The following is a 24,293-nucleotide window of genomic DNA, read 5'->3' on the forward strand; positions in this document are numbered from 1 at the left end:
CCAGCTCCCCCAAACTGCAGAGTCCTGGGCAAGTTGAGAGGGATTGGCTCCAAATCCTAGGTCCAAGGATGACCTGTAGCCGCTTCTTTATCCTTAGGAACTGTAAACACCAAAGAGTGTTTTTTTTCCTGAGGCCCTACGATTCTAAGAAGAGCACTCCCAGTCATTAAGTGGGAAATATGAAGGCTATGTTTCATCTGAACAAAGCTTATACAAATCAGAGTAGGTATCAGCAGAGAAGTGCTGGGCATTGGGAGCTTTACTGTAGCTCCCCACATCTAAAGCTCTGAAGACTATGATCCTGACTGTCTGTCCTCTGCTCTTACTGGAAGTACACGGAACAAATGGCTTCCTGCCGGAGTCAGGACTTGCCTCAGCTTCTGTCTGGCTCCTCTTGCTTCTGGAGAGTTATCTTCTATCACGCTGCTCTGACACCTTGCTTTATTTTATCGGAGGCAGCTTAGTGTGGTGGGAAGTCTGCAGGGACGAGTCTAAACCAGGTCGTATTACACATGGTGCCCACCTGAATCTGAATCCGCAATCTATAACTCACTAACCATGTGACATCCACCAAAACATTTATCTTCTAGCTCCGTTTTCATTCATCTGACAAATATTTTTGAGAATCTAGTTTCTTCCAGGAACCAAACTAAGTCCTTTGACATGAAAATGGAAATCGAATAGTTATTCCATCGAAGGTCAAGAGAATTATTTAGATCATTAAAATAATATGAAATAAAAATTGAATATAATGGGCACTTAATAATGGTAGTTTGATTGCTACAATTATTAATCAACAAGAGAAAAATTGAAAGCATTCCCTCTAAAAACTGGAACAAGACAGAGATACCCTCTTTCACCACTTCTATTCAACATAGTCCTGGAAACTCTAGCCAGAGCAATTAGAAGAAAGAAATTAAAGGGATATGAACAGAAAAAGAAAAGCTCAAACTATTCCTATTTCCAATGACATGATTCTATATTTAGAAGAACCAAAAAACTCCACTAGAAAATTTCTATAACTCATAAATGAATTAATATAAAATTAATACCCATAAGTTAATTCATTTCTTATATATCAGTGATGAATCAACTAAAAGAGAAATTAGGAAAACTATCCTATCACAGCCCCAAAGAAAATAAAATACTTGGGAATCCATCTAACAAAAGAGGTAAAAGACCTCTACAATGAAAACTACAGAACTCTAAAGAAAGAAATCAAAGAAGAAGTTAGAAGATCTCCCATGTTCTTGGATAGGCAGAATTAATATTGTCAAAGTGGCCATACTACCAAAAGAGCTATACAGGTTTAATATAATTTCTATTAAGGTTCTGATGAAGTTCTTCACGGAAAAAAAAGAAGTCATGAAATTCACATGGAAAAATAAGAAGCCCAGAATAGCCAAAGCCATCCTCAGCAAGAACAGTGAAGCAGGAGACATCACAATACCAGACTTTAAATTATACTACAGAGCTACAGTAATAAAAACAGCATGGTATTGGCACCAAAACAGACATGAAGACCAATTGTACAGAAGAGAAGACACAGACACATCCACATAAACACAGTTATCTCATACTACACAAAGGTGTCATAAACATATATTGAAGAAAAGATAGCCTCTTCAACAAATGGTGCTGGGAAAACTGGAAATCCTTATATAACAAAATTAAATTTGACCCCTATCTCTCACATGCACAAAGCTCAACTCAAAGTGGATCAAGGATCTAGGCATTAGACCAGAGATCCTATAAGAAAAAAGGAATCCCTATTCTCCACCATGTCAGCTTAGGAACCAAATTCTTAAGCAAGACTCCTAAAGCACAAGAATTAAAATCCAGAATCAATAAATGGGATAGTATCAAACTGAAAAGCTTTTTCATGGCAAAGGAAACAATCAATATTGTGAAGAGAGAACCTATAGAATGGGAGAAAATCTTTGCCACCTGTGCTCAGATAGAACATTAACTATCTATATAAAAAGAACTCAAAAACTACCACCAAAAGAACAAATAAGTTAATCAATAAATGGCTAAGGAAATGAACAGACACTCCACAGAAGAATAAATATGATCAATCAACAAATATGTGAAAAAATGTGCAACATCACTAGCAATTAGAGAAATGCAAATTAAAACTACACTGAGATTTCATCTCACTCCTATGAGACTGGCAATTATCAAGAATACAAGCAACAGTAAATGTTGGTGAGGATGTGTGGGGAAAAGGTACACTCATACATTTCTGGTGGGACTGCAAATTGGTGCACCCACTCTGGAAAGCAGTATGGAGATTCCTCAGAAACCTTGGAATGGAACCACCATTTGACCTGGTTATCCCACTCCTCAGCATATACCCCAAAGACTTAAAATCAGCATACCACAGTGATATAGCCACATTAATGTTTATAGCAGCTCAATTCACAATAGCTAAGCTATGGAACCAAACTAGGTGCCCTTCAATAGCTGAATGGATAAAGAAAAGGTGATACATATACACAATGGAATATTACTTAGCCATAAAGAAGAATGAAATTATGGCATTTGCCAGTAAATGGATGGAGCTGGAGAATATCATGCTAAGTGAAATAAGCCAATCCCAAAAAAGCCATAGGTCAAATGTTCTCTCTGGTGTTCAATGCTGATTCACAATAGGTGTCGGGCAGCAGGAAGTAGAGGTTCACTGGATTGGACAGCAGGGAATGGGGGAGAGGGAGGGAGGATGGAATTGGAAAGAGAGTAGAATGAATCAGACATAACTTTCCTATGTTCATATGTGAATACACGACCATTGTAACTCCACATCATGTACAACCACAAAAATGGGAAATCATATTCCGTGTATATATGATATATTAAAATACATTGTACTGTCATATGTAACTAAAAAAGAATAAATTAAAAAAAAATAAAAGCAAATGGGAAACCTCTCTCTCCATTTTGCCAAAACATAGGAGCTCATCCTACTCTGAATACCAGCGTAGGCCTGATATTCCTCTCCACTGGTCTAAACAGCAAATTTTTTTATAAGACAATGAACACAGGTGTTTATGGATGTATTTGCATGTGTATGTTTGGGTGTGGTGTGTGTGTGTGTGTGTTCTATGTATATCTGTTTCCCTTAGTAGTAGAAAAACACAAAACAAACACACTTCCCAGTGAGCGCATCTTTGTGGATACTAATGTCACAGCCAAGGCAAGCACCCTGACCCTTCCTCAGAGCAATGCTCAAAAAACACTAAGTGCAGGAGCCCAAAGTTTAAAAAATGCCTGGGAAGAAAACTCAGAATTGGAAAACATATTCCACTAATTCTGAGTTTTCTATTTTTGTAATTGGTAAAAGATTGTTCAGTTTTAGTGAAGGAAGACCCATGAGTACACCACTTGAGAACCACTGGTCTGATAGTTAATCATATGTGTCAATTTGCCTAGGCCACAGTACCCAGATATTTAAACATCATTCTAGATGTTCCTATGAATTTTTTTAAGGGAACAATGAACATTTAAGTCAGCAGACTTTGAGTAAAGCAAATCACCCTCCATAGGCCTAATCTTGCAGATTTTGGACTTGCAAAGTTACAACCACCACGTGAGCCAATTCCTTAGAATAAATCTTTCTATATTCTTGGTATACATCCTGCATATTCTGCTTCTCTAGAGAATTCTGACCAATACAAATGGGTTTGAAAATGTATTTTGAGTTCAGGAAAAAAAAAAAAACAAGGACTGTGCCAAGATGTTGTGAAACGGAACAAAGTGTATTATAGTTATATCCAAGTGTCTCAAGGTGTTCATTTCACATTCAAGGGTCTGTGCTGAGCAGAGGATGAAGGGCCCTCTCCAAGGGTGTGTGAGATGCCAAGACCTCCCCTCAAGGCTGTCTACTCCTCAACTGAACACTCACACTTCTGCCTATGCTGGGAACTCCAACAAGGAGCAACCCCAAAAGCTCCCCAGTAGTCTCCTTCAAGTAAAAGACTGAGGCTAAAGAATCTGTACCCCACTCTCAAAGAGCACCACAAAACTTTTTAAATTGACCCACATAAAGAGTGGTATAAAATAACTTTTTGCCTCAACCCTTACAGCAATCTTTTATGATCAGTTCACTTTTCTATTAACATCTACGTCCCAGAGTATCAACGGTGCAATTAAACCTTCCAGAGTGAGACCTCTAGAACCACCACTGGGTGATCCATTGGTACCTCAGTTCTTCTGGAGGACTGCCCAAGTGGACCTGGGTAAAAATGAACCCTGAGTCTGTTACAGCACGTATGAGGCACTCTGCTGTTCTCAGGGGTGATCACAGGTTCAGATATGTACAGATCTTTGCATACCAGGGAAACCTGAGAGAATTAAGACTTTCAGTCTTTCAACTGTGTGAAGGAAGCTACCGATATAGGCAGAGGTGATGAAGGGGAGCCACCGTGCAGGACACTGAGCCCGTGACTAGGTTGCGCCAACTTTGCTCATGCTGTTCCTTCTGCCTGGAACGGCTTTTACTGTCTTACATCTCAAAGGAGAACTCATGCTTCAAGGCCTAACTCAAATGCTAAACTCTCTGCCAAGTCTTTTCCCTTTCCTTTAGTTTTTTGGTTGGTTGGGTTTTCTGTTTTGTTTTGTTTTGTTTTTGCTTTGCTTTTTGCAGTGCTGGGGATGGAATCCAAGGCCTCACACATGCTAGGCAAGTGCTTTATCACTGACCTACATCCCCAGTCTTTCTGCGAAGCCTTTTTCAATATCTCCAGACTCTTTGGAAGACTGGGGTGAAAAATGAGTGAGCCTAGAAGGAATCTAAATTATCTAGAAATGTAATTAACACATTTATATGGTGGCATTTTTTTTTTAACACACAACCTCTTTGTCCCCAGGTTTTGCAACTGTGGTTCTTTATTTGTTTTCCCAGTATAACAACATTTTGTTATGGGACACAAGTCCCAAACCAGAGACTTTTAAACATCATTTACACATTGTTTCTCATAACAGTTGGTCACCTGTAATGTTATTTCTTTAGTTTCAATATATTCTTTCTTAAATATATGTTTTTAGGATTTAGATTCATAAGTTTTAAAACTCAACTTCAAGATATCTATTTTAAATACAGCATCACTTGCCCTAAATTGAGGGTATATTCTTAAAAACAAATACCATAAAAACAAAACAGGATTATTGAATTCTGGATAGAAATTGCCACCTGCAAAGATTTAGGGCTTGAAATCCACTTTTGTTTTTTAATTAAAAAGGGAGCTGAGCAAGTGTTAGAGAAGCACTGAGACCAAACTAGTCCCAAACCAAAACTCTCTCCCTGATCCATACAGGATAGAAAAAGAATTAAAAACCGGAACCACCGTGTGAAGGTGAGCAATTCTTTAATGCCCTGGTCTTTGTTCAGAGGCATTCTAGTCCACATTTTTGAAAAGTACCATGATAAAAAGTGCATGGAACAGAGTCTGGGTTCGAGCTTGGTTTCCAAGCACCTGAATTGGTTTGGTTTAATAAGTCATTCTTCTATCTAGCAACCCTGCTTCACAGACTCATTTTTTCTTATTTAGAAAATGGGGAAATTGGTCGTTCTACTCTGAGAGTTTACACCTTTTTTTAAACATTTATCTTTAGTCTCATTTATTTATTTTTTAATGTGTATTTTTAGTTGTAGTTGGACACAATACCTTTATTTCACTTATTTAGAGCCGAGCACTCTACCGCTGAGCCACAACCCCAGTCCCTAGTCTCATTTATTTTTGAGACATCCATTCATTCAGCAAAATGTTTGGAGCCCTCACCTGGAGTTAGGTTTGGGGAATATGGGCATGAAAACACCCACGCTCTCAAGAAGTTAATGATCTTCCTTTCTCTCTTAGCACTCGTCCCCTTTTAAACGACAGTGAGTTTTAAATCTATATTCTGGATTTCCAAAGACTTAATAAAACTAAAGGTAAGTACAGTTTGAGGAGTATTTGAATCCAGAGCTTTTAGACCATCCCTCCCACCACCACCCGCTGCAGACCTCCCATCCAGGGAAGAATGCCATGGCAGTTTCCCAGACGCCCACTAGAGGGCGCGCACATTTTTCTATTCCCAAGGAAAGCAGCTGCGTGGGTTCTACCCCTGAGGTTTGCAATTGGTGTCTGTTTGCCCACTTTCTACGCAACGTGGGGCAAGTGTGGTGAGTCCTCCAGTTCCCTCACTCCACCAACTCATCCTTAGCCCCATGCAGTGACTCCTTCTCTGCCATCACGAAGAATTCCTTTGCTCACAAAACCACAACAATTTTGTTTCTGTTTCCAGCATTTATCCTTTTGACATTTAGAAGAAATAAGATCCAAGTTTAATGTTGAAAAGAAAGCATTGATTTCTTTAGTGAGAGGGTTTCTCCTCCCTATTCCCGTTTTCCCTAGCTGTGGGGAAAATGCTCCTTTAAGCAGTTAGAGGGGCCCCTTTGAGCTGAGGAAGGTCTTTTGGGGGAATAACTGGACCCTTCCAAGCAGATCTTCTGAAGCTGACAGGACTCCACGTGGCTTGTACCATGTTGAATTTGGGGCGAGGCGGGGGTGGGGGGGTCCAGCATTACCCCTGAGTTTTGCTGTGCGTATCAACAAACTCTTCACCTCAAACATTGGCGAATACACCCCCAGAACAACCCTCCCCACAAACCAAGATCCAAGAGAAGTGCCAAGAGTTCCCCCAAAGTTCTTTGCCTGGTGGGTTGCTTTAGAACCGTAGACCCCATCCTTTATTGGATGCTAAAGAATCTTTACCTCCAAATCTCTATCCTGAGCTTTTCTTAGGAGTCAGCAAAAAACTATAAGGAAATAAATTGTAAATATGCTCATCTCCACCTGGGTGTGAAATAACCTTTAGGATGAGCTCCTCTCCGGGAAACAAAGGGAAGATTGGGAAATATGGCTTAAGCAGAAAGAAGAGGGACAGGTCTTGTCACCCCTTTCTGTGACCCTCAGACAGCCTACCCTTTCTGAAAATGAACAACTTTATTTTTTTTTATAGAAAGGTGTCAGAAGTCTTCTGAAGCTGCAGCTTTTATGCAAATATACTACTCAAGTAGAAGACTGTAGGGGAGAGTTATTTATATCCCACAGGCATTACACATGCAAAAGGTGAAACTGTGAATCTCTGAATTTCCAGGAGTGGATGTTCTCATGATGAGCACATCCTTGCAGTTAGCTATTTTGGTTGGCACACAGTTCCCATATCTGCCAGATTTCTTTCCCAGACAGGAGACTGCATAATCATTCCGTAATTTTAGACTGACCCTGGATATTTCTCTCCAGTGGGATTTCCTGACCTGAACTTTGCCTGGGCATTAGATTTACTACCACCTTGGACTCGGGTAATAGGTGCATTCATTTCTTTCTTTCTTTCTTTCTTTCTTTCTTTCTTTCTTTCTTTCTTTCTTTCTTTCTTTCTTTCTTTCTTTCTTTCTTTCTTTCTTTCTTTCTTTCTTTCTTTCTTTCTTTCNGGGGGGGGGGGGGAATCAAGTGCTGTCTCACCTGTGAAGGTGCCCGAAGGTGGAGCAAGGGACACAGCACGGAGACTGCAGCCTAATTCTGACTCTCCACACTTGAAAGTGAGGAGCTTCTTTCTCACCTGGGAGAGAAGTGAGATCAGGGGTTTTTGCTTCTATATAATCTATATCATCACAGTCCATAACAGGAGGATGGATTTTGTGGTTTGTTTTTTTTTTCTTTTCTTTTTTCATGAGGGGCATGATCCGCAAAAGCTGCAGAGAAAAGTAAAATATGTTTGGTAAATTAAGTCATAAATCAAGTGCACAAGGAGAGCTTGTTAAAGGAAGCTTTGGATTATTCTTTAAGAGCAGGGATCACCACACAGCTGCAGATGTTTACAGGGCCACCTCTTGAGGATGCATCTTTGTGTGTTCTTCAGGTCAAATCTTCTCTGCTGAAATTTCCTAACCTGGTACCACCCCAAAAAAATTCTCATAGCACAATCCCTCCTTCCCCAATCTGGATTTGCAAAAAAGGTTTCACTTCCCTGTCTTCCCAGAAAATTTGCTGCTCCCTTTCACTGTGAAGTGTTCATGGTTTTAAAAGAGCACATATTCACCACATGACAGTGAGATTTTCCTCTCTGTCTGCCTCTCTGTCTTATTCCTCTTTGTTTCTCTGGGGATGTGTGCAGTTGGGAACATAATAGTTGCTCACAAAAACGAGCTGAATATCATGCACCATTGCAACAGGAGAACTTCAGGGAGCTAACTTTTATTTTTGAAAGGTAAACATTGAGGTATTAACCGCAGGGCAGATTTCCCCAAGCCCAATTCCCTTTCAAAACCAATCAGGTTTTCCTCTGAGGGCATCCACCTCTATAGCCACAGGACAATGTAAAAAGCCAGACTACAGTTTCTAGCAGACCTCTCTTTTCAGTGGATGGTTCAGTATTGTCACGTCCCCTGAGAATCAGGAGAGAGAGAGAGAGAGAGAGAGAGAGAGAGAGAGACAGACAGACAGACAGACAGACAGACACAGACAGAGAGTCAAGGTCCACCTAATTTCTGCCCTTCCTGGGAAACCATGCCAGGAGGGATATCCAGGGAAAGTGCTGTGTCTGATCTGGGCTTTTGCAACCTTATTTCATAACCCATTTTCTTATCACTGCCTCATGAAGCCAAAGAGAAATAGGTACAAATTGTATTGACAAAATATCACAAGTTGATTCTCCATGGCAAAGGCAAGTATACATTATAAATAGCAAAACAGCTGGCTTGGACCCTGCTGCCGGCCACTCAAGCAGTTGAGGGATTTGAATGACATCATAACCCTTGAGAGGGTATTGCTAGCCAGCTTGGTGCTATTTACAAATTTAGAATACACAACAATTAGAGAAAGAAAACGGCACCCTCTCCCCCCCCACACACACACACACTCCCCACACACGCAGAGGTTCAAGTTATGCAGAAATTATAAACAACAGGAAAATAGCTTGTCCCTCAGGTGCTCTCTCCTGGAGAGTGGGGAAGGTGACGGACGGGCAGCCAGCCTTTAAGAGTGAAGAAAAAGATTTTATTTTTCAGTTGATTTTACATCTCAGCACCGTCTTTGCCTCTTTTGCTAGCAAAAAGCATGGAGACAATGTTCTGAAAGGAGCCAATCCAAAGCTGCCTGCCCCTTCTGTAGGTTTTAGGATATGAGCTCATTCCCCTCACTTGGCAACTAGGACAAGGGGTCACTGGATCTCCGTCTTCCAACCTAAGTTTACCCCAGTCATTGCAGGGTTAAAATTGTAGGATTTGCTAGAGATGGTCTTTTCCTCCTTTCTTCTTTTTCTTTGGAAAAAAAATTAGAAGCATTTTCTTTAAAATATAAAATTGCTCCCCTATCGCCGTTTAATTGTGGTAAGGTGTATTAGCAGACGTGTGTGTCTTCATGCCTGGTAGAAAGTTAATCAGAGAACAAAATCTTATTTTCTATGGCAGCATAAGTATTTTCATGTCTGCTAACCCTGTCACTAACACACATTCTTTTAAGGGAAAAAAAAATGCTTCTGTGCTCTAGTTTTAAAATGCAAAGGTATGATGTTATTTGTCACTATGCCCAAAAAAGTCCTTACTCGATAACTTTGCCAGAAGAGGGAGAGAGAGAGAAGGCAAATGTTCCCCCAGCTGTTTCCTGTCTCAGTGTCTGTGTTTTGTAGATAAATGTGAGGATTTTCTCTAAATCCCTCTTCTGTTTGCTAAATCTCACTGTCACTGCTAAATTCAGAGCAGATAGAGCCTGCGCGGTGAAATAAAGTCCCTCAAAATTGAAATGTGACATTGCTCTCAACATCTCCCATCTCTCTGGATTTCTTTTTGCCTCATTATTCCTGCTCACCAATTCATTTCCAGACTTTGTACTTCAGAAGCAATGGGAAAAATCAGCAGTCTTCCAACTCAATTATTTAAGTGCTGCTTTTGTGATTTCTTGAAGGTAAATATTTCTTACTCTTTGAAGTCATGGGGGAATTTTATTTAAATTGTGTGCCGTTTTTTTTTTTTTTTTTTTTCTTCTGCCTAGAACTGTTATTCACTTTAGAATTTTCATTGTTTGGGAACTGGGAGATATTTATAAATTGCTGAATATGCAATTCTGTGGGATCTGAGAAAATAGCTCCGGGAGATGGATGCATTTGCACAGATAACTGTATGAGTAGAAACTATTGCAAGGTACTTATGCTAAATCCTCCACTTCCGCAGGGCTTTGGTGGTGTCATTTTGGAAGATTCCTTTAAATCCTGCCTATGGCTAAGGGCTATAGAGCATCCATAGGAACTTTGGGATTTTTTCTTTCTTTTGCAGGTGCAGATGTTTTATTTTTAAGACCGTGTGAGTGTCTGTGTGTGTGTGTCTGTGTGTATGGGGGAGAGAGAGAGAGAGAGAGAGGGAGAGAAGGGGAGATTTGTCAGGACTTTACAAGGCATGCCACAGACGGAGAGCTATATTTTAGATGATATTAAAGCTTTTAAATATGATCTTTAAAGCTAAAGACCCGGAACTCTCTGCACTTATGCCCAGAGAGTCAAAGTTAGAGTGAAGTTTAATTTGCTCTTTGGAAAAAGAACTCCGTGACAGTGCTTGCTTACCTTTCATAGTCACATAATTTAAACAAACGCATACTGGATATGGAAAGCAGAAACTTTCTAGCAGCTGCTAGTCTGACTTTTTTCTTTTGAAGAGGATTTCCCTGGGTGAAGTTTGGACCCCGGGGTTTTGTGTTGTAAAGCTCGGATTTTTATGCTCGGGGTTGTAAAGTCTCTTTAGGTGAACTTGGCTGCTGTAGTCGGGTGCACCGGCTTCTCGGCTTCTCAGCTTCTCGTTTCTGATCACTGGCTCTGATTCAAGCTTCCATTCTCAGCAAAATTATATCCTCCAAGACTTGCGTTTTTCAATTTGCAAGCACTTTCAAGCCGCTGTCACTGGCTCCTCAGAGGCAATTGCCGGAGGGCTCAATTCAGAAAAGGTCCAGCTACTCAGTGAAGCCGGTTTTTTTTTTTGTTTGTTTGTTTTTTTTTTTTAACTGCTTTCAAATGCTCCACCAGGAGGACTTTTCTTAGTCTAGTAAGTGGCTCGGGAGTTAAGGAGATACCCTTGTCAGGCACCTGATTCTGCTGTCCCCAGATGCCAGCACACCCGGGGCCACGTTTTTCTTTTACAAGAAATGAAGTCAGTGTACATATACACTGTGTGGTCTGGCAGCCGGGGGTTTTTTGATGTCCCTACGTAAAGGATGATCAAAGAGGCTGTGGAATGTGATCCCTGCATTACTTACAAGTTTGGAAAATTGTCTCCAAATGAACTTTTCCTGCTGTGCATGTTGAACATTTCAGAAGGGGAGCTAGCCCTTGTTAACCCTTTCATGTGCTTGCTGCAGGAGGTGGCCAGAGAAAGCTTCGTGGTCTTTCAAATGTAATTAAGAGAATAAAGGCATCCTGCCCCGAGGCAGAACTCAGGAGCTGCTGGTACTTAAGAGTCTCAAGGTCTTTCCCAGTGACAGAGCCAAGAGGAAGGGAGCAGGAGCAGACTGGGGCTCAGGTCACAACTGGGGCAGCTACAAGAGGCATGCAATGGCGATTGGTGGCTTGATGGGGGGTAGGTTGACTGGGATCCCAGCTGTGTGATTTGTTCATTGTTTGAATGGACAAAAGGCAGTTTACCCAGGCTCACAGCATACCTGCCTGGGTGTCCAAATGTAACTAGATGCTTTCACAAACCCCACCCACCTCGCAGCACATGTTTTTAAGTCCTCAGTTTTCTATTCACATCAGCCTCATAATACCCACCCTGACCTGCTGTAAAAGACCTGGAACATACAAAAAAAAAAAAAAAACCGATTACACCTACAGTGAGTATTTTCTTATGACTATTGCCCTCACATTTTACTGGGCATTTTCATGGGAGGCCAGACATCTGGAATCCATTGATCTTCCATTTATTTAAGATAAAAAGAAAGGTTTTTGAAAATGTGGAGTTGTGAATGACTTCTAAGTAAGAAATTTTTGAAAATTTTTTGGTTTTTTCTCTTCTGTTTCGGGTTATTCCCACTTTGCTCTCTCTCATGGGCTTCCCTTTCTATTCGTTGCTTTTACGGTTGGCAAAATAAAAGGCCAAGGGAATGATGAACATATGGGGCCACTTGTTTAAAACTTTCAACTCCTCAGCAAGTTCATTATTGTTTTCTGTTTTGGGAACATAATGTGATAAATTTTCTGATTCTCTGTGGGTGTGCTGTGCTGGACTGTTTTGTGAACTAAAGGAAAATGCACTAAAGGTTCTACCTCATCCTAGAACTATTAAGTACTGATATTTATCTGAGAATACAACTTGGAGGGGAAAAAATGAAAAAAAAAAACCAACATTAAAAAAAACTATTATTATTTTTTTTTTAAATTTCTGTGCTGGGGATTGAACCCAGTGCCTGGTGGATGCTGAGCAAGTGCTCTACCACTGAGCTATACCCCAGCCCTAAAAGAATCTTGAGTTTTTGATTGCTAGAGATTTACATGTATTGTTGGATTTAGAAGTGTGATACCAGAAATAACAATTAAAAATACAGTTTTGACATCTAATGAAGTGCCAAATTGACTAAGGATATAAGGTGAGTCATTTCCCCCTGGATTTCACAAAAAAAAATTGAAAGAACTTGAAGGCATTTATAGCTGCAGGTGCTTGGTCTTCAAACAGTGTCAGAAACTGAACAAAGAAGGGAGGGTAGAGAAAGGTTTATAGAATAATACTTTCTAGAACTGGCCTATCACCAGAGCATGGAGATACATTTTGTAAGATCAGTTACAGTTTGTTCTTTTACAAAGAGCCATGAAGTCCAGTTAGGTTAGATTTGTTGAGGTTGCCATTGGAATTACTGAAGTTAGGACTGGATGGTGATCTGCTTCCAGCCTTCCCAATGGCTCTAACTCTGTGGGGATGGAAGGTTTCCCTGCAGAGGTCACACTGAGAAAAGGGAACAAATGTTGGGTTTTTACCTCCTGCTCTATTTCATGTCCATTCATCATGATGATTTGAAAATAGAGGATGTTTTTCATCTGTAGCTATTTTATAAGCATTAACTAAATATTTACCTTATGTTAACAAGAATCAGGGGTTTGCCTCACTACCCTCCACCCACCCCACTTGCCGGCTGAAGGTCTGGCCACAAAATTGGAAATCTTAATTAGAATGATGGAGCAAACATTGCCACTGGTGCAGAACCATCTGGTTGAGAGTTCAGGGAGGACAAGGAGGGTGGTCAGAAAATAAATGACCTGAGTCCTTTTCTCCCAAACTGAATGGACCTGCCCTTACTGTGAGGTCTAATATATATATATATATATATATATATATATATATCTCCAGCATAACCCAGCATAACCCCACAACCCTTTTAAGGGTTAAGGGTCCCTCACTTAACATTCTATGGTGGCTCCTTCCAGTGCAGCTGACAGTAGAGGTATCTGGGACAGGTGGAGCTATTCACTTTGGGACCCTTCCTGGAAGAAACCACAAGTATTTGTGACAGAAATAACAATGTGGGAAGTGTTGCTCAATGGTCACCTTATCCCTTTTCTACTTTGCAGAATGAGGACAGAGACTTGAGTCACAAGAATCCTGCTTTTTTCCAGGGCTGCCATTTAGCTGTCTATCACTGACAAAGTCATGAAACCAGGGGGCCCTCCTTAGATTTTACTGTAAAATGGATACAGTGACACAATAATCCCTCCAAGAGAATTCAGGTGACTAAATAAAAAGACTTATTCAGATTTTAAGCCCCGTGTCCTGTATGTGGAATGGACTCACTACCCATGTTGCCTTGATATTAGATTTGGGGTGAGGGGCTTTAGAATGCAGAGAGAGTAGAATTTACTTAGTGTTTGGGCTCAGAAAACAACACCCCAGAATACAGTTCTTGGCATGCTGAGTATTGTAAACTAAAGGGAATTGAAAGGTCTCAAAAGCAAAGTCTCTCTGACCTTCCTCTGACCTTCTTTTACCTGTTCTTTATTCTCCCCCAAGTCAGACCATGGAAACTAGAAAAACTCTTCCCCCAAACCTGGAAATAAAGTTCTAACCTCCCCACCTCCCATCCCCCGATGGGGAGGAGCTGTCCAAAAAGAAACTTTGTGACTTAGGTTATCTGTCAGTACATTCATAGGACCCTTGACCCTATATCCAGGACATAGGAATGGTACACTTAGGGGCAAAGAAGAATCAAGACAGACAAACCTTGCTGGGTTTCCCCATCTCTGGCTGTGAGCACTAAGTCCTACCTTTTGCACAATCATATTTCTACCCAGCAATTCATACTTCATTTAACCAAAGTATAAAAGACAGTTTTCCTTGAGCCTTTGGGTCTTGCTTCTGTGACCTCCATGTTGCATAAAACTTCAACAAAATTAATTCTTTCTTTTGTGAACTGTCTTGAGTTCTAGGGATGTCACCTGTGACTCTTTTGATGAATGAAGGAAAGGATCACACCTTTCTGCCCTGACTTTGGCATGAGTCAATCTCACTTCTAAATCCTTATATTTTTCCTATTTCTGTTCATTGTTTTTCTTCCACTTGTGATTATGTTAACTGGTGATATTCCCCAGGTAAGAAATAGCTGTATTCTCCTCCACCTTCGTTTCTCTCCCTCTCTTTCAAAGAAACTATAAAATTATATAACAATATGTAGAATTTTTACAAGTCCTTTTTTGGCCACAGTAAATTCTTCTTAATCAGTAGCTGAGGAATGATGTTCTGGTTCATTTCACATTCTGGTTAATAATTCATGGATGGCCAACTTTCAGAGAATTTAAATTAATAAAACATATTTGGCCACACATCCGTACTGAGCACAATTTAACCTTTGATAATACAAAAGTTTTGCCTGATCTCAAAGTGGTGTGGAATCCCACTATAGCATCTTTCTTCTACAGAGTAAATGTTTGCAGATCTCTTATCTTAATTGCAATAGAAACCCATGGACAAGGGCTTCAGAAGGATTTCTCCAAGGATCTGGTAGCAAGGGGACTAAGTGCAGGTCATCTGATGTCAGGACCTGTAGGGGTCCATCACGCATTTTTTGTTGCACTTCCGGGCAAAGTGGTTCTGATTAATGAGGGCAGTGGAATGATGGGAGTCAATGTGTTCTACCTGGACCCCACTCCCCTTTCAAGGATCAGGGAGAAAAGCCTGACCACCTTCTGTTTCTTCGGCAGGTAAAGATGCACACCATGTCTTCTTCACACCTCTTCTACCTGGCCCTCTGCTTGCTCACCTTCACCAGCTCGGCCACAGCTGGACCAGAGACGCTCTGTGGTGCTGAGCTGGTGGACGCGCTTCAGTTCGTGTGTGGAGACAGGGGCTTCTATTTCAGTAAGTAGTCCTCCCTCTCCTCCTGCTGCTCAAAGTCTGAAGTATATGGCTCTGTGGATTTACAACCACAGGGAGTGTGTGAATAACTGAATGACTGCCCGTGGCTGGCAGTCTTCCTAGGCCTCCAAGATCCCTTTACCTTAAAGTAAGCAGGCTGTTTCAGCGGGGTTTTGGCAATTTTTGCAGAGTTAGGGTGGAACTTTCTGCCTTAACAATTTGTCTTTAACGATTTCCTATGGAGCCTTCCTTCATCTATTATGGTCTACTGTCATTCTTCTATTTATTCCAGAGAATAGGATAAAATGGCCCTGGCGTAGTTAAGATCTTGTTTTCAAGACCTGTGGGTGCACATATAAACATACAGAAGATATATAGGTCTGTTTAAAGTACTAGGTGACTTGAAGGGAAATAGTAAGGACCCTCCATTCGTGTGGGTTTAGGAAAAGAACTATAGGGGCATATCCTAGGTGTCTCATGCAATATGAAATCACTGTGAACAGGCAGAAGGTGACCTTTGCTCAAAGACAGGTTTGCAAATACACAGGAGGCTTCCTCTAAATGCAAACTGAAATGTCATACCAGTTTGCCCTCTATGCCAAGTGACCTTGATTTTTTTTTTCTGTCATGGCTATTTCTTGGCACAACTCTTCCCTGGTACTTCCTAATGATAGGTCCATCTGGAAAACGGTCTTTAATGAATGCAGAATCAGTTATCTTATAAGTAGGTCTCAGACAATTAGAAAGTTGACAGTCGTTAAAAAGTAGACAGCTGAGTCAATGTCTGCAAATAATAAACACAAAAGTCAATGGTACCTAAGGGAACTGATCACTTAAAAGATCTACCCCAAATGCATCTATCTCACTGTATATTACAAGACAGGGAACGACTTAAAGCCAGATGCTCACTCTGCATAATTATTTGGAATTTTAGAGAGTTCCAGGAAACGGAGCATGAGTCATTCTCAAAGGTTGATATCACTCCAAGTGTAGACAGCTTACCTCAGTTACCCACTAAGCTTTGAATAGCTCCTGTGATGACTCACATGCTTGAAGCCTTTCTCATCTCCTTCCCAAATGTCGGCCTTTCTCTAGACAGGGGTGTGTGTGTGTGTGTGTGTGTGTGTGTAAAACTGGGGGAAGGGGTGGGTAGCACTCCAATCTGGAGCTGGGTAGAGGAAGTGGGAAGAAGGAGGCTGATAGGGACACTTGTACTTACCATGGCTTTGGCAAAAAATGACAGAGAATCAGAAGTGCTTTCTACTGTCTGGGCCATTTCCCATTAAGTGCTTTCCACCAGTATTTGAATTGAGTGAATTTATTTATTTTTCTGGCAATAAAGCAATTCTTTCCAATTTTCTGCTGCAAGGCCAAATGAATAAGTTCACTGGGAGGTGCTTTTCCAATGGCAGACTTGTTATAACTTTAGAACATCCAATGGAAGGTAAACATCGGACAACACAGCGACCCAACAATGGGTTGAAATTATTCAATAATTTGCTGCTACTGATCTGTGTTTGTTTAAGAAAATAATTAGTTCTCTTTATGCCCAAGAGGATTTTTTTTTCCTTGATAATCCATGCTTGCAATTTCCTTTCATCCAGTTCACTAAGTAATTGCCAAGTCTCTGAGTGCCCTCCGTTACATGCCAGGTTCTGATGCTCACTAGGGAAGGTCTGTGTGGATGTGTGGAATGTAGATCCTTCTTCACCTATGAATGTTTGCATCAGAAGATGAAAATGCAAAGAATAGCTTAGTCCTAAGTAACTGTGATCCTTATGTATGTTCACACAGACACCTAAAGGTGACTATGTTGAAAAAACCAACCTCAAGTCTGAAAGCTTTCTTTTATTCTGTCACACAGTGACCATATTTTAGGGTATGTTTTAAAATTATGTTTTAATCACTTAAAAGAGAGAAAGTTACTTATTGCAACTCTGTGTGTTTAAAGTATGGCTAGAATGTGGCTTTATAAATTGTGTTATTATCAATCCTGTCATTAAGAGCATATATTTCATATGCTCTGCCTTATAGAATTCCTGATATAGGTTAATCACCTGCCTGACATAGTTCCTTATGCACAAAAGTATTCTCGTTAGCTTCTTTGTCTAAGAGATGTGTGTCAGATTCTATACCAAGCATGAATCAGATGCCTGAAAATGAATGAGAAATTGGCCTCGTCTTTGAGGGACTCACAGTTTAGTGGGAAGATTTAAAAAAATGTGCACATACATATCATCAGGAGTCATAAGAGAAAAAGAACCTTGGAAGAAGAGACTTTATCTTTGATGCCTTTCCTGAGAATTTTGTCTCATTTTTGCCATCAATTTACCTGGTTCTACCTTATCATGAATAATGCCTTCTCAGTGGGCTACTTGTTGCAAAAGACCGTGTTTATTTACCCTTGAATTCCATTGTCTAGTTCAATGCCTCACTGATAAGACAGTTGCTTATATCTGATTCTTGAAAGGTTGGGACTGAATACAATTGATTCAGTCTGAATCTAATGAAATTATTTCTTTGGAATTTTAGTCCTAAGAGCCATCAGAACTTAGGCTTGGTTGTCAAGTACTTTGAACAATACTTCTTACCTCAAATGTTTACCCAGTTATTTAATAAACTGCTTTTCTTTCTCCCAATTGTTTATAACGTATATATCCTAACAAGGACTTAGAGGCTGCGTTTTGGTCATCCCTGGGCTACATTGACGGTCTGTTTTGTGTCTGAGCCAATTATTTTTACAGGAATTAACTGTTGTCAACAAATTTTATTGAGTTTCCTTTTCATTCCCTGAGATTTACTGTGTGTGGAGAAGTCGGCTCTAAGCATTTACAGTCTTTGAAATACTTTTTAGAGGAAAGCATTCTTCCATACTTCTATCCCCTGTGAGTTGACACTTGTTATTTATTGTTCTTTACCCTTACTTTCAAAGTTTCATTGTGGCTGTATCTTTTATTTTAGGCTTCCTCAGCTCTACTTTAGAAGTATGGATTTTTCTTAATGGTGGAAGAGAGTTTCTGATCTTAGTTTGAAATTTAAAAGAAAATTGCCTCCATCTGTCTCTTATTCATTAATACAGAATCTTTAACAAGAAAAGTCTTTAAAATACTACTAGAACCGTTCTGAATAAAAATGTTGGTAATGCTTGTTTTGTATAAATTGACCCAGTATTATGAATGAGCTCACTTTCCCCTTCAAGCCCAAGTTCCAAAGGAGCACAGTAGAAGCAGCCTTCTAGTTTAACCTGTTTTGTGAACATTTATCCCAAGCCTAAGTGGATCAGTCCACCTAAAATTAATGTAACATCCCCCAGACATTCTATGAAATGGAAGAGCCGATGAAGAACTAATTACGGATCCTTCCCTATACATCTTAGTAAGAGGGCCTGTCAATCAGCCTTTTGCTCTCAGGGTCCTGTGTGGAAAATGGCGGCATCATGGAGGTAAAGCACACTGAGCCAGAGATGGCTATTACCTTTGCAGACTAAAGAAGCCCTCGCCATGGGTGGCTCATTATAGCCTCCTTTTACACAGAACACAGCAATAGCTGAAATGAAGTGGGAGAAGTTAAGCTTGCCACAGAAGTCATTTTTGACAGCCACAGTGATGAGCCATTTTAGCATGCTGCTTAGGAGCTGGTGGAATTTTTCTTCTTGAAGATATTTTAAAAATGGAAGGGCAACCAACCATCTTGGATGGTTTCAATTAAGAGCAAGCGAAAGAAAGAGAGTTTCTGGGGTCCTTTTTAGTTTTAAGAGTCTATAAACAGTCCCTTAAATAAACTGTATATGCTATACCTCGGGCAGTCTGGGAAAAAGGAGAAGTAAATCAATTAGAAAAGAAAGTTGGATACCCTTTCAGCTATTCCAGATTTATGGCTTTTGTAAAACATACTTCGAATGCACAGTTATTAAGAACAGGTCTGAATAAACGAAAGACATTCTTCATGTGTTAAAACATACTGTTTCTAAAGAGTTTAAGTGAAACTTTGCAATTAACTTTCATTGTTATTGATTGCATAAACCTTCCTAGATTTCAGTTATTATTATTATTAACTCAAGCGTCTTTCCTTTGATATATAGTGTTCAGAAAACTTCTCCCAGACCTGCCATTCATTAGTTGTATGACTTTGGCAGGCATTTAAACTTCCTGGGCTGAAATGTCCTTGTTCATAAAACAAAGGGATTTTGTTGAGGTAAATGACTTCTATTAACATTAACAGATTTGTATTCTAGGTTGTAATCAGCAAGGTTCTATTCAGGGAAGGACAATCTTGGATTTAAGTAGTGACCAAAGAGCATTATCTTCTTTAGATAGTTTCTGTTTGTCCCTAAAGATAGGAGATACCACCCACTTAGAGAAAAAGGAGTCACCTTCTTTGTTTTAAGTTGGGCCTCAACCCCTTAGAGATGAAACAGAAATTCAGACATGGCCAAGTACTATCAGATCATCTACTCCAAAGAGTACATACCTTATGAAAACACATTGCCATTTTTCTTTGTTAGGAAGCATGACCTGAAGATTCTCATCTTTGCATTTTCTCATTTTCTTAGCTGTGAGGACAAATTAATAGGCTCCTTTTTAGCTGTGTTTTATTAAGTTAGAGGAGACAAGGATCTAATAGGCTTCTGAACTTCCACCAAAAGCCTTTCCCCAGTCTATGGATACTACCTTTCCTATGGAAGAAGAGAATGTACAATTTGGAGCATTCAGATGTACATTCACCGACTTTCAGCATTATTTTAAAGCAGACTGGATTTGAACTGTGCTTTTTGCATTCCTTTGCTTGATACCCCTGAGACTTCCAGGCATGCATTTGTGTGACTACTGGTCAAAATTAGGGGTACAACCACTAGCCATGGAAAAGCTATTCTCTTTGAAATAAGTTGGTACATGTGGAGTTTGACCTTATGGTCCTGGACTCATTAATACCACAATGTTTATAGGCCACAGATATTATCAAAGAAAAGCACTGGGTTTTTATACTGGCCCCAAAAGCTTGTTACTACTCTTTAAATATATTCAGGAAGATGAGTCTATATAACTAGGAAAAGAATGGTTTCTGCACAAAATTTAAAAATAATTTGCATCTTGATTGATATGTTAATGCTCTTTAAGGCCATCTTCTACCTGATGGAAAATTATAAACAGAAGAGTGAGGGGTTCAAGACCAAGATTGGGGCCTCTATGCCAGGTGTCCAGGGTTTGAACCCCAGCTCTGCAACTTACTTGGCAGGTGACTTTAAGAAATTTACTTAACCTCCATGTTTCTCAATATCATCATCTCTAAAATGGGACAATCTTACAGAGGTGGTATTAGGATTAAATGAATTAATGGATGAGAATATGTTAATTTAGAATACCTACTGACATATAGCAACCCACACATCTTAGCTATTACACTTATTTATTCTCTTCTGGGATCCATTGCAGAATCTATTGCAAAGGTTGAGATATCTGAAGAGTCCAATTAATTATGCACTCATTTTCTCTCCTTCGGGAAGCTGATTAAAACTGTTAGTAACAATTATTTAAGGAGGATCCGTACTAGTAACAAGAAGAATGACCATATGTTTGTCTAGTACATTTACTGTTTGAAAAATCCAATTGTCTGGGTCCTCTCATGATCTATATGTGAGATCATGTTTAAAACAGATCATTGCTTCTCTGGGCAAATAAGATATGTGAAGTACAGAGATTTGGTGACTTACCCTACTGGATAGGTCCAGAACTACAACCAGGTTTTCTTGTCTCCAAGATGTGTATTCATATGGTCGTTTACATTGTTTAGAAGCCCAAAGTGTAGTAGCAGAGGGAGATGTTTCCAAAATCTCAGTCCTCTTCCAAGAAATAAGAAGCAGGAATCCTGGTGTGACTCAGTTGATTTTGAACATTTCCTTGAAGGAGATAACCACGTAATGACCCTACATTTTACCTTCAGGAAAAAAAAAATGGAGACAATACTAATAAGAATTTCTCGGGTTGCAAAAGAAAAGTCTTCTTTGATCAGAGTCTCCTGCTGTGTAAAAGACTTCACAGGTCCCTACTCAGGCAGGACACTGCCACTCCTCTGTGGTCACCAGTGTGATCTAGGGAGCCTCTCCTCTAGCCAACTCAAGTTTTTTTCTTCCTCTGCCAGCAAATCTCAAGTGCTTCATTTCTTGCAGCTATTAGCTTTGTTGGTTTTTCTTGAAGAACTTTCAATGAGGGCTATTTAGTTGGACCAAGCATCTCTCTTGGGGTACTATGAAAGTGGTAGTGACTATGAGGTACCATGAGCCAGAGAGCCAGGCAGGAAGAGACTTCCCAACCTGACCAGGATAAGAGCTGTGGGAATAGCCAGGAGGTTTGGAGGCAAGACCTCCACCTGGGTAGTATAACTCAACCAGTTGTTTGAGACCATTGGTATTGGAATGTCTCATATCTTCTGGAACTTGTAGGGTACGCATTTGGGATCCCAAAGAGGGTTTTGGCATTATGTGGATTCAGTGGGCTTCCAAATGCCTTGTCTAGACATGCCAGCATCCCTCAGGGGCTCCATGAAAGACGACCTCTGCTCTCCATCATCTTCCTTGATTACACAGCCCACCACAAAGAATCAGACACACTGAAAAAACAGGCACAAGATCTCTCTCAAGGAGATTTCTCATTGTTCTCAATAACAGGCTGCAAAGATTTTGCTCTTTTATGCAGCCAGACATTTTTGACAGTGGTGGTGGCAAAAAGTCATTTTTGCACTGAGCTGCTACCCTGGCAAAGGTCTATCCTACACCTCTTCATGAAATATCAACAAGCTCTTCCATCCTAAAGAATTACTTTGGGTTGCCTGGAAAGTTCAAACCCTTATTAGCTGTTAGACTAAGGAGATGACAACACAGCATTTTGTTTGTCTTTATCTATATGTGAGATCATGTTTAAAACATAGCAAAGAGCTGTTATTTGACGTGCAATTCCCTGACTGCAGTAAGCTGTGTGCCTATTTAATGCATTGTTTAGTCTCACATTGGCTAAAGCCACTTAAAGAAGCACTTGGCAAGCTCTAGGCTTTCATTCTTGGCATAGCTGCCCCTCTTACTTTTTCACTGAACCTTAAATACCAAGAAAAACCCTTCACTTACTTTATATCTGGAATGTTGCTTTATGTAATTCACCAGAACCTTTGCACGTGGCCCTCTGAATTTGTCCTAAGGTAATTAATCCTTTGCAATATTTGATCAGCAGAAACACAGATACAAAGAGAAATTGTGCAACCAGCAGAGACCACACAGTCTTTTAAATTAAAACCTTTTGCTTTAAATGCTAAGGCATTCTGCAGGAATAAGAGTTTCCATTCAAAAAAAAAGTCATGCTGAAACCCCTGAAGAGACACCCAAGAACCTCATTATTGATTAAGTATACATCTTCCTATTCCTTCTTAAAACTACCTGATTGTTGAAAGGAAGCAAAATTGAAGATTGCCCTAAGCTTGGAGGCCCCCGAAAAATAATTTTTGTCAAACACTTAGACCCAGAGAGAAATGACATGTCCAAGGTCACATAGCTAATTAGTGCCAGAAGTAGAAGGAGATTCTGTTTTCTGATCCCAGTGCAGTAGTCCTCCTTTGGCAGTAATTAATCATGTGTGTGTCAAAGTGATCTGGTAAATTAACAATACCAGGAGAGCCTCCAATCAAGTTTATGCAAATGAGCACAGATGTCAGTGGATCTTTCATTCCAATTAACTCACCAGAGACTTAATTAACACTTTGGTTCCCTACTTATCTCCTACATATAGGATAGACAAAACTTTTTCAAATGTACTTTGGGCATTTCAAGTCCACTTAAGGTCATAATTTAGACTATTATTGTATATTGTATTATTCTGACTCTCTGGTCACTCTCTCCAATGTCAACTTTGGGAGAAGTGCCTTGGAATGACTTAGCAAAGCTGTGTTCCTGGAAAATCTGAAAAAGTCTGACGAGTTGTTGGATCAGCCTTTTTTTTTTTTTCTGGAGATTTCTCTGATGGTCTCAGGCCAAAAGAAATTTACACCTGATTTTTTTTTTTCAAAATCCCAAGCAAATACTCTATAAATTCTGATTTTCTTCTTTCATTTGTGGCCTTTGTGAGGTATTAGAAAGGCTGCTTGAGGAACCTTTTGAAACTCTGAAAATCTGTCAGTCTATGACAGAATTGTCAGACAATTCTGTGAGCGTTTCTGGGAAGATGGCACTACCTCTGTACCATTTACCCTGATGAAATGGGTCTTTCATCAGAAGCAAGTGATTTAGAAAGTCTGTGCTGAGCCAACCCACAGGCAGCCAACTCCTGATTATCTGTGAAACTAGGGAAAGGAGCACAGGAGTTAGAATCCTGGATTTAACTGCTGTGAAGCCTCTGTCGGTTTCTCTTCTCTCTCCTCTCTGCCCCCTGCCCAACCCCTTTATGACACCAAGTGACACATTTTTAAATCCTGCTCCAATCTTATAATCCTCACTCAGTTTTCCAACCACACCACTGGCAACATGGTTTTCAACCTCAGTGTTATTCATGTTTGGGGCCAGATCATTGATTATTGAAGGAGGGGATTGTCCTAAGCATTATAGGATGCTCAGCAACAACCTGGGCTTTTAGATACCAAATTGTGATGACCCAAAATATCTTTAGACATTGCCCAGGGTCTTCTCTGTGGGCAAAATGACCTCTAGTTAAAAAGTACTGGGCTGGGCACGGTGGCGCATGCCTGTACCCCCAGCAGCTCAGGAGTCTGAGGCAGGAGGATCATGAGTTCAATGCCAACTTCAGCAAAATTGAGGTGCTAAGTAATTCAGTGAGACCCTGTCTCTAAATAAAATAGAAAATAGGGCTGGGGATGTGGCTCAGTGATGGAGTGCCCCTGAGTTCAATCCCCAGTACCGCCCCCCCCCAAAAAAAGTACTGGACTAGACAAGTCT

At 40.2% G+C, this 24,293-nt stretch overlaps 1 protein-coding gene and 1 long non-coding RNA gene across 5 annotated transcripts in view; one reads left to right on the top strand and one right to left on the bottom strand.

Annotated features, from left to right (window-relative positions):
- The window catches only part of LOC125616801, a 142,741-nt gene extending 121,060 nt beyond the window's left edge, over positions 1–21,681 (bottom strand). The window contains exons 1-2 of the long non-coding RNA XR_007347555.1: positions 21,072–21,681; positions 19,832–19,913 (exon numbers count right to left, since the gene is read on the bottom strand). This is a non-coding gene — a long non-coding RNA (uncharacterized LOC125616801). The remainder of the gene's footprint in view (positions 1–19,831; positions 19,914–21,071) is intronic.
- Positions 9,530–24,293, top strand: part of Igf1 (insulin like growth factor 1) — a 72,941-nt gene continuing 58,177 nt past the window's right edge. The window contains exons 1-2 of one of the 4 annotated variants that reach the window (XM_015482844.2): positions 9,530–9,944; positions 15,208–15,364. In XM_015482844.2, coding sequence (XP_015338330.1) covers positions 9,882–9,944; positions 15,208–15,364 — 220 coding nt within the window. In that variant the 5' untranslated portion in view covers positions 9,530–9,881. Of the gene's footprint in view, positions 9,945–10,058; positions 10,181–11,587; positions 11,856–15,207; positions 15,365–24,293 lie in introns of those variants that run through there. The other 3 variants (XM_015482845.2, XM_048803003.1, XM_015482846.2) reach the window with 3 other exon arrangements.

This window comes from Marmota marmota, unplaced genomic scaffold (assembly GCF_001458135.2).
Source record: "Marmota marmota marmota unplaced genomic scaffold, marMar, whole genome shotgun sequence".
In the NCBI taxonomy this organism is placed as follows: Eukaryota; Metazoa; Chordata; class Mammalia; order Rodentia; family Sciuridae; genus Marmota; species Marmota marmota.